This window comes from Hemitrygon akajei, chromosome 7 (genome assembly GCF_048418815.1).
Source record: "Hemitrygon akajei chromosome 7, sHemAka1.3, whole genome shotgun sequence".
Classification (NCBI taxonomy): Eukaryota; Metazoa; Chordata; class Chondrichthyes; order Myliobatiformes; family Dasyatidae; genus Hemitrygon; species Hemitrygon akajei.
Window position 1 is genome coordinate 23,449,117 of NC_133130.1, and position 11,204 is coordinate 23,460,320.

Consider the following 11,204-nt stretch of genomic DNA (forward strand, 5'->3'; position numbering starts at 1 on the left):
TTGTTTTCTTGACACCACTGTGTCAGGGTGATGACTTCTCTGTAGGCTGCCTCAATATTATTTGAGATTAGGCCAATCAGTGTAGTGTTGTTGGTAAAGTTAATTAGCAGATTGGAGCTGTGGGTAGTGACACAGTCGTGGGTTTACAGAGAGTAAAGGAGGGTGCTTTAGGACACAGCCCTGAGGGGCACCTGTGCTAAGGGTCAGAGGGGTAGAGGTGAGGGAGCCCACTCTTACCACTTGCCAGCAATCTGACAGAAAGTCCAGAATCCAGCTACACAAGGCAGGGTCAAGGTTGAGGTCTCTGAGCTTCTTGTCGAGCCTGGATGGAATTATGGTGTTGAATGCTGAACTGTAGTCCAAGAACAGCATTCTCACATAAGCATCCCTCTTCTCCAGATGTGTAAGGATGGTGTGAAGAGCTGTGGCTATTGTGTCGTCTGTTGATCGACTGCGTCGGTAGGCGAATTGGAGGGGGTCCAGTGTGGGTGGCAGCATGCTGCAGATGTAATCCTTGACCAGCCTCTCAAAGCATTTGCTTATGATTGAGGTGAGTGTGACAAGACGCCAGTCGTTCAGACGTGTTACCTTGGTCTTTTGAGGTACTGGGACAATGGTTGATGTTCTGAAGCTGGAGGGCACTCTACACTGAGAGAGAGAAGATTAAAAATGTCTGTAAATACACCTGCCAGTTGTGCCCGCCCTGGGATGCTGTGCAGCCTTGCAATTGTCCACCTGTTGGAAACACCGGTGTACTTCGGCCTCAGAGATGACCAAGCTGCCGGTCACATCATCTGCAGATCTCCTCAGGGGCTCAGTAATGGCGACATCGAATCGAGCATAAAAAAGATTTAGCTTGTCTGGAAGAGAGGCATCGATGTAGAAAACTTCACTGCATTTAGCCTCGAAGTCTGTGATGGTGTGCGGAACTTGCCATAAGCTGTGTGTGTTGTTTGTGGAAAGTTGAGTTTGAATCTCGTCTCTGTGTTGTTGTTTCACTGCCGTGATGACGTCGCGCAGATCATAGCTGCATTTCTTGAGACTTTGCTGATTACTGGCAGTGTAAGCTTTGATTCATGCAGTAAGTGCCGCTCGAACGGAAATGTTCAGAACTGTTGATCCAGGGTTTCTGGTTTGGAAAGACCCTGACCGATTTCTGGGGGGACAACATCCTCGATGCACTTCCGGATGAAACTCGTGTTTGACCCCTTCCGTGAACTCGGAGGCATCCTCATCATGGAAGACATTCCGGTCAATGTCATCAAAGCGATCCTGAAGCGTGGAGGCTGATTGGTTTTAACTATGGCCGCCTCTTGCTTCAGCTTCTGCCTGTACTTTGGCAACAGCAAAACAGAGAAGTGATCTGATTTTCCAAATGGGAGGGCAGAGGAGCACTTTGTAAGCATTGCGGAAGGGAGAGCAGCAGCGGTTGACCATGCTATCTCCCCGTGTGCTCACCTGGATGTGTTGGCAAACCTCGGAGAGAGTTTAGTCAGCGACACTATCATAAAACCACTGAGGCCGATGAAAGCAGCCTCTGGGTGTACAGTCTCCAGGGTGCTAATGGTCTCGTACAGTTCCTTGAGAGCCAGGTCAGTATCAGCCTGCAGCAGGATATACACAGCTATGAACTCCCTAGGCAGCCAGAAAGGTCTACCCAGCAGCACCAGGCACTCCAGATTCAGGGAACAAAAGGATATGAGGGCATGCAACGTTCCCGGGGGGGGGGGGGGTCACACCAAGCATTATTGACCATGAAGCATATCCCCACTTTCTTTACTCTTCCCAGAGAGGTTTTTACACCTGTTTGCCTGGAAAAGGGAGAACCGAGAGGTCTCAATGGCATGATCCGGTATCCCCTCCGTCAGCCGCAGCACAAAACATTGCATTCCTTTGTTTCCCCCGGTAGGAGATTCTGGCTCTCAGTTCGCACAGCTGGACTGAACGTTAGCCAGGAGTATGCTAGGGAGTGGCAGCCAATTAGCACGCTGTCTCAACCCCTCCAGTGCGCCAGCCCTTCTCCCTCGCCTCAGACGCTGTTTCCAAGGTAGCAGCGGTGCAGTAGGTGAGTCTCCCATTGATCGCACACAGCCTCAGAATAGAAGGCAGACCATTTAGAACAGAGATGAGGAGAAATTTCTTTAGCCAGAGGGTGGTGAATCTGTGGAATTCGTTGCCTCGGGCTGCTATGGAAGCCAGGTCGTTGAGTGTATTTATTTAAGGTAGAGATTGATCAGTTCTCAGTTAGTCTGGGTGTGAAAGATTATGGGAAGAAAGTAGGAAAATGGGGTCCAGAGGGAATTGGATCAGCCATTTTGAAATGACAGAGCAGACACGATGGGCTGAACAGCCTAATTCTCTTATGGTCTGATCTAATGAGGCCCAAAACACTGGTTTTAAATTTATCTAGAACAAAATTAAATTAATTCTAGTCACTAGTAATATCTCCAGACTCACACCAAGGTTCCTTAAGGTTGTTATAGCTGGGGTTGGCAATGGGGACAAGCACCCACTACCTATCAAATACTCCCAATGGTGTGCGTCTCAAATAGCCTCTGGCAACCAAGTCCAGCTCCTGGGCTTCACGAGTGGCTTAGCTAATCAGCCTGGCGGAACCATTTCTACTGACAGAAGGGACAAAAGCAGGCTACTGGCACCTTAAAATCAGTCGCTTCGGGCAGATGGGGCTTGTTAGGTGTGGTTGGCAGCTCATCCAGAAGGAAAACTCTGATCTCAAACCTCCGCTGCCTTGTGTTTATACCCACTCACAGGGAAGACTTCAGGAGTAAACCCTGAGGGAAAAAATCTGGGAGCTGAAGCCCCTAAGGCAGTCCTACATTGAGTTCAATGCTGACAGGCAACTCTTTGACGCTGCTGGTACCAAACTCTGCCGTCCCTTTAGGTTCATCAGATGCGTGGAGAGGGGGAGCTTACTACATGGGCAACAGCTTGCTCTCAATATTGTACTGCCCTGGCTTGTGTATCTAGACAGCCAGGACACAACATCCATGGTCAACCCTGACCAACGGGGCCTCCCTCACGTCAACCATGAACACTGTGTGAAATACCTGAGACAACCCCCAAATGACTGATTCAACTGTAAGCACCATTAGAAACATCAGCTTGGACCCTTGTTAAATGTGTTTCCACCAAAACCAATCACCTGAAATGAATTATGAACCAAGGTGCCTTTACAAAACTTGACTTAAAAGTTTAGTTTTTTTAAAAAAAAGATTTTCACTACAATTTCAGGATGCTTAAACATGGTGATGCATTTCAACATTTTGTATTCCAGTAGATCAAACAACAGGCTCACTTCTGACAGAATTGTGCCATGCAATTATACTACTGTGAAAACCAACAGCTGAGTTCACTAACTACAATATTCTTTTGGCTATAATACCTTTTCCAGCCATACCAGAATACGCAAGTCTGTTTGTCTGAAGCATGCCAAAACCCCGAGACCAGAAGGGACCAGGGCTCGGGTAACGGGGAGGAGAGGAGTATGGTGCCATATGGACAGGATAAAGACAAACGAGACTGAGAAAAGGAGGTAGATAACCAGGGACGGGTACGTGAGTTAACGTGAAGTTCAAGGTGGAGGTGAATATGGTGGGGAAGTGTGAGGTGGGATAAAACTTGTTGAGGAATGTGTGCTGAATACATGGGGATTCACTGGGGTGAATGTGTCGTGATCCTTGGGACAGATGTGAACGTGTGGGGAAGGAATGAGAAGGGTAATCATTGGGTGGAGGGGGGAAAGCAGTTTCCTGGAGAGGGGCTGTTACTTGGTGGCAGGATGACCAGTGGGGAGCTCCCACGGTAGTGCAGCGGTTAGTGTGTTTCCATTACATCTCAGGCCTCATCTGTAAGGAGCTTGTACATCCTCCCTGCAGAATGTGAGGGTTTCCTCTGGGTGCTCTGATTTCCTCCCACAGTTCAAAGACATGGAGGTTTATAGGTTAGTTGGTGATAGTAAATTGTCCTATAATTAGACTAGGGTTAAACCACGGGTGCTTCTCCGGGGGGGGGGAGGGGGCTTGAAGATCTTATTCCAAACTTTGCCTATAAATAAACAGTTATGTGGAGACAGGGATGTTTACCTCTACATTGGAGAAGACTCTGGACGAGCTGAAGGGGTACTGTCTGATGTCTGAGGTGGAAACCAGTCTGTGAAGGAAGGGGGCTGCTTTCTAGAGGGGTGTTTGACGGAGTATTTGGGGCTGACTACGGGAGGTGAGGGGCTTTTTGTGGAGTGGTGTTGACCGTGGAGCGGCCTGGTCTGGAACAGGGTGTCCGGCAAAGAATGCTTCTTCCCGGGGGCTTCCTCAGGCGGTTCTGTTCCCTGCCGCCACCGGAATTCCGGTAGCCGCCTATCGCCCGACATGTCCCGGCCCCGGTGACTGACCTGACCGGGAAGCTCCCTGTCCATCATCACCGCCTGGTACACAGAGAACGCCGACACACGAGGCTCCGCCATCGCTCCACGCCTGCGTCATGACGTACCTCTGGGCGGTTCCGCCAATTGGAGCACGCTCTCCTGTGGCTCCGCCCACACCCGGGAGGGTTGACTTTATGAATGAAACGCCAGAAATCCTAATGAACTTTGCTAACTCCAACAAAGGTTTTTGTAGGGACTCCTCTTAAATAGTGAGCTAATCAACAGAATAAAGGAAATGTAAAATATCAGAATCAGGTTTATTATCACCGGCATGTGACGTGAAATTTGTTAATTTAGCAGCAGCAGTTCAATGCAATACATAATCTAGCAGAGAAAAACAATAATAAAAAAACATAATAATAAATAAACAAGTAAATCAATTACATATATTGAATAGATTTAAAAAACGTGCAAAAACAGAAAAACTGTATATTAAAAAAGTGAGGTAGTGTCCAAAGCTTCAATGCCCATTTAGGATTCGAATGGCAGAGGGGAAGAAGCTGTTCCTGAATCACTGAGTGTGTGCCTTCAGGCTTCTGTATCTCCTACCTGACAGTAACAATGAGAAAAGGGCATGCCCTGGGTGCTGGAGGTCCCTAATAATGGACGCTGCCTTTCTGAGACACCGCTCCCTGAAGATGTCCTGGTTACTTTGTAGGCTAGTGCCCAAGATGGAGCTGAATAAATAATATCCCACCTGATATGCTGTATGCGCTCCAGTGGTCACAGTAATAACGTGTGTTGGAAGGTCAAGCCGACCAGCGGACTCCTCAGTTGACCTCAAACCAGGGACAGACAGGTCAACAACATCTGGACCTGCAGGTGGCCGAGTGTTGGTGAAGAGGGAAAGGGAGCTGATCCAGCTCCTTTGACGTGGCAGACATTTGGGGAAATCTCCGCCCCCCCCCCCCCCCATCTCCTTCACCAAATGGAGGTCTGAAGAAGGGGGCTTTTGGATTGACTGTACGTTTCACAGGCTTGTGTCTCAGCAGACTCGTACAGCCAGGATAACGAAAGGGTGTTATCACCCTGGAGGACCACATGAACGGCTATTGTGCTTAATAGAAAAGACATGTTATCGCTACTATCCTTTTCTTCTTTTACCTTGCTATTTGCTTTTGTGCTATTTCATTATATTTGTAATTTATAAATGTTTCTGCCTTTGCACTATTCTGCTGACACAAAGCAACAAATTTCATGTCAACACATACAAAATGAGGAAGTCAGCAGGTTAGACAGCATCTATGGAGATGAATAAACAGTTGACATTTTAGGCTGAGACCCTTCTTCAGGACATGTCAGTGATAATAAATCTAATTCTGATTCTGAACCACAGCCACACTAAGTGTATAAATGGGACAACACCAAGAATGTAAAGAACATTACATCATGTTCTTCCTTTGTATTTACATTTATTGTAAATGTTTTTTTAAAATAAAAAGAACATGGTAGGTGTAGTGGTTAGCACAACACTTTACAGTGCCAGAAACTCAGGTTCAATTCTCGCCACTGTCTTAAAGGAGTTTGTATGTTCTCCCCATGACCACGTAGGTTTCCTCCGGGTGCTCCAGTTTCCTCCCACAGTCCAAAGTCGGCCCGGTTGGTAGGTTAATTGGTCATTGTAAATTGTCACATGATTAGGCCAGGATTAAATCTGATATTCCTGGGTGCCACAGCTCGAAGGACTGGAAGGTCCTACTCTGTGATGTTTCTCAATAAATAAAAAAATACAGTTGGACCTGCGCCTTCATTTGGTCTGGGAAGATGGGAATTGGTGGAGCTTAGTAGTGGAAAGGTTGCATGGGAAATTGGGCAACGGTCTGGGCTGGGGATGATGGGACTCAGATACGTAGGCAGAGGAGTGAGAGGCAGGCTTTGTCTGGGGCTCAGGTTCCCTGACCAGAGCCTGTGCCTCAGGGGGTTTGAGTAATATTGGATGATCATGAGGGGGATTGGGGAGAGGGGTGGCAATGCCAAGAAAAATGAGCAAAAGTAACTATTTCATGGCAATAACTGAGAAAGTGTTGCATTGAGTCAAAAATCAAAAAGTGTAGATAGTGGGATTCTGAAAGCTGAATTGGGTGTTCATACTTTAGTCTGCTCGACACTGCAGGAAACACCTGCAGTCGGACCGCTCTGCAGGCCACCACTGCTCAATCCACAGGCAAGTCCAGGGCAGTGCAGGAGCATTTGCAGGACTGCTTTGAACTGGTGGACTGGCCATTACTCAGTGGTCCACCTTCAGATCTGAATAAATCTGCCACGGACTTCATCAACTCCACTGAGACCTGCGCTAATGGGTGTGTGCCTTTGAGGACATTCCCAGTTTTCCCGATCCAGAACCCCTGGATGAGCCAGAAGATTCGCAGTTTGCTGAGGGCTAGATCTGTGGCATTCAAAGTAGTGATCCAGAGCTCTACGATAAATTGGGGCCACGGTAGTGTAGCAGTCAGCTCGGAGTGTTCGGAAGTTCAGATTTCGGTTCTGTAAGGAGGCTCTGTAAGTCTTCCCTGTGGAATGTGTGGATTTTCTCTGGATCCTCCAGTTTCCTTCCACAGTCCAAAGGGTAAGTTAATTGCTAATTGTAAATTGCCCCGTGATTAGGGTAGGGTTAATTGGGTTTGTCAGGGGTTGCTGGGGTAGGCCGGAAGGGCCTTTTCTAGGCTGTATTGCTGAATAAGGTTTTAAAAAAACCCTTAAAAAACTGTTATAAAAGTTGGAGACTCATCAGATGCATGACAGAGGTGGCAGGGTTAGCGTGCTATTTCTTGCTGAAGCCTAACAACATGAACAGCAGTGGTGCTTCACTCCCCAGTGAGCTCAATGCTTTCTGTTGCCAATTTGTAAGAAAGATTAGACCACACCTATGTGAATCCCCACGGCATCCAGTGACCCTGTGACCTCTGCCTTGAAAGCTCGTTTCAGAACAGCCTACACAATGTCAGGCCCCAACGCCTGACTGGCTACTGAAAACTAGTGCCAACCAACAGATTGCAGGGTTCAAGGTCATCTTAATTGAATTGACTTTATTATTTACATCCTCCATATACATGAGGAGTAAAGGTTTTAATGTTACATCTCTATCTAAATGTGCAATGTGCAATTTATAGTAATATATATGTACAACAGGACAGTCAATTAAACATGGAAACACAGTTGCGTCAACGTGAGTTAATCAGTCTGATGGCCTGGTGGAAGAAGCTGTCCCGGAGCCTGTTGGTCCTGGCTTTTATGCTGCGGTACCGCTTCCCCTAGCAGCTGGAATAGATTGTGGTTGGGATGACTCCGGTTCCCAGTGATCCTACGGGCCCTTTTTACACACCTGTCTTTGTAAATGTCCTGAATAGTGGGAAGTTCACATCTACAGATGCGCTGGACTGTCTGCACCACTCTCTGCAGAGACCTGCGATTGAGGGAAGTACAGTTCCCATACCAGGCAGTGATGCAGCCAGTCAGGATGCCTCTGTAGAAGGTTCTTGGGATCTGGGGGCCATCACCAAACTTGTTCAACCGTCTGAGGTGAAAGAGGTGCTGTTGTGCCTTTTTCACCACACAGCCAGTGTGTACAGACCACGTGAGATCCTCGGTGATGTGTATGCTGAGGAACTTAAAGCTGTTCACCCTCTCAACCCCATTTTCATTGATGTCATTGGGGGTTAGCTCATCTCCATTCCTCCTGTAGTCCACAACCAATTCCTTTGTTTTTGCGGCATTGAGGGGAGAAGTTGTTTTCTTGACACCACTGTGTCAAGGTGATGACTTCTTTGTAGACTGCCTCGTTATTATTTGAATCTCTCACTATTGCAGTCAAACACTTCCTCCTGCTTCACCAAAGCATCAGTCATACCAGCGCCCAAGAAGAGCATGGTGAGCTGCCTCATAGAGTACGTTACAGAAACAGGCCCTTTGACCCATCTAATCCATGCTAAAACCATTTAAACTGCCTACTCCCATTGACCTGCTCTGGGACCATAGCCCTCCATACCCCTACCATTCATGTCCCTATCCAAACTTCTAAACATTGAAATTGAGCTTGCATATACCACTTGTACTGGCAGCTCATTCCAGACTTTCACGACCCTCTGAGTGAAGAAGCTTCCCAACCTGTTCCCCTTAAACTTCTCACCGTTCACCCTTAACCCATGACCTCTGGTTCTTTTCCCACCCAACCTCAGTCAGAAAAGTCTGCTTGCATTTCCCCTATCCATACCCCTCATAATTTTATATACCTCTATTAAATCTCCTCATCATTATCTGGTAGCACACACATGTACCACAATGAAGTTCTTTGAGAGGTTAGTCATGGTTAGAATTAACTACTGTCTAACCAAGGACCTGGACCCGCTGTAATTTGTCTCCACCACAAGAAGCCCTAAGTGGATGCAATCTCACTGGCTTTCCACTCTGCCTTGAACCACGTGGACGACAGCAATACCTTCATCAGGCTGCTGTTAATCAGAATCAGGTTTATTATCATTGACATATGTTGAGAAATTTGACGTTAATAAAGTTGATTCTGATTCTGAATCTGATTATGGACAGTAGGAAGGGGAATTTGTGTGAAAACATATTAGCTCACTGAGGGATCTGTGGAGGAAAGGGTGAGCAACTTTAAATCCCTGGGTTTCACCATCTCCAAGGACCTGTTCTGGGTCTAACACATTGTATCATGATGAAGGCACATCTGGTGCTCTACTTCGTTAGGAGCTTGAGATTTTGTATGTCACCAAAACATCCTATAGATTTCTATAGATGTACAGTGGAGAGCGTTCTGACTGGAACTTCTGTACCAGTCTGTGATGCAACCAATGTACAGGATCAAAAGGGGCCCAGCCAGCTCCATTCTGGACTCACCTACCCCTTCTTTGAGGACATCTGCAAGACGCAGTGCGTCAAGCAGCTGGCATCCGTCATAAGGACCCTCTCACCTTTGGGACATGGCCTCTTTGCTCTGCTACCATTGGGAAAGAGGTACATGAGCCTGAAGACCCATACTCAACAATTCAGGGGCAGCTTTTTACCCTTAACCATCAGATTTCTGAATGCTTCATGAAGACTGTCTTGCTACTCCTCTTGTACACTATTTATTTATGTATTTATTTATTTGTCTGTTTATTTATTGTAACTTATTGTAATTTTACATCTTGCAGAAAATAAGCACATTTCACAGCATATCAGTGATAATAAACCTGATGTTGATTCTGATTCTAACGTGAGAGTGAACAACAGCTGATGGTTTTTGTGGCACAGACATCGTGACGTTTCTGGACGACTAAAAGCTGCAAGGCTGAATTCTCTGATCCAAGGATTTCCAATTAGGGACTACAACTACACAGTGATGGTTATTGAAACCAATGGAAGTTGTCTTCTGTAGTATTGCCCTTAAGAAGCATCTCTAAAACAGATACCGTAGATTCCGGACTACAGAGCGCACCTGATTAAAAGCCGCTGGCTCTAATTTTAGAAATAAAATCAATTTTTTAATTGTAAAGGCCGCACCGGATTTTAGGCCGCACCGGATTTTCGGCCGCAGGTGTCCCACGTTGTAATATGAGATATTTACACAGAAAGATATTACACGTGAGGATTTTTTAACTTTTAATTAAATCCATATGGTAACAAAAACAAATACATATTGCAAATGCTTTTTTTCGAACCGTGCCCGTAACGCGGCTACTTTTAAATATACGTTGCGTATACTTTTTTACTGAACAACATTCCAATATCTCCTAAAGACTGGTAAAAAATATATATACTGCAGCCTACCAGGAAAAGTTATTGATCGCCTTTAACTTAAAAGCAGCGTTTTCGCTCCGCCGCTCGCCCCCTCCTTCCCGTTTATCGCAAACTGGTATCCCACAAGACGCGGCGAAACTGGGTGTGACGTCATAGCATCCCGCGATGTAGTACAGAAAACAAATATAGTTAAAACTCTTCTAACTTTAACTAGAAAATGAATTACTAAGCAAAAATATTATAAACTAAATAACTGCCATAAAGGCAGCACAATGCTTTTCTTCGAGTGTTTTCCATGTTGATGAGGGTGAGTACAAATGACTGATTTACAATAATTTAATTGTGAAAGTGCGCTTGATTTATCATACAATTTCATTGGACCTCTGTGAACTACTCATCAATTTTATTGGTCTACTGTTACGAGGCAAAATGTTTACGAGGCGGCATGAAAAAAAATCACGTATTAGCCGCTCTGGATTAAAGGCCGCAGAGTTCAAAGCTGTTCAAAATGTGGGAAAAAAGTAGCGGCTTAAAATCCGGAATCTACGGTAATCAGAAAGGCATTATCTCAGTGATAGACATGTAGCAGAGCCAAGTCTCAGTTGTCCTCCCTCCTGTCTTTGGATCAAGACCTTACTTTGTGAAGTTCATGCGGGAGGGAAACGGGCAACTCCACTCCACAAAATGTAAATAAAACATCCCCGCTGATGCTGGGGATCTCTGGCCCACGTTCACTCAAGGTGGACAAGGAGGATTTTGGATGTCGTTGGGAAGCTCACGTCCATGCATCAAGAGCTGGGAGAAGTGGCACCCAACCGGCAAATGGTGTGAACCACCTCACAAATTACCCACCGACCTACCCCCTGTGCAAGGTCTCCACACGGAGCTCAGCAGCCACCTCTGCACCCACTAAATCAATCTTCTCAACGCTGAGTGACAGCCGAAGAATAAAAGCACTCAGTGGCATGTGCAAGGCTTTGCTGCGAGCTCATACTTCAAAGATCACTCGCTCGGCTGTGAATCCCTG

General features: G+C 46.3%; 1 protein-coding gene across 1 annotated transcript in view; it reads right to left on the reverse strand.

Annotated features, from left to right (window-relative positions):
• Positions 1-4,517, reverse strand: part of riox1 (ribosomal oxygenase 1) — a 93,423-nt gene extending 88,906 nt beyond the window's left edge. Inside the window, exon 1 of the mRNA XM_073050506.1 lies at positions 4,409-4,517. Coding sequence (XP_072906607.1) covers positions 4,409-4,480 — 72 coding nt within the window. The 5' untranslated portion in view covers positions 4,481-4,517. The remainder of the gene's footprint in view (positions 1-4,408) is intronic.
• Between the last annotated feature and the right edge of the window lie 6,687 nt (positions 4,518-11,204).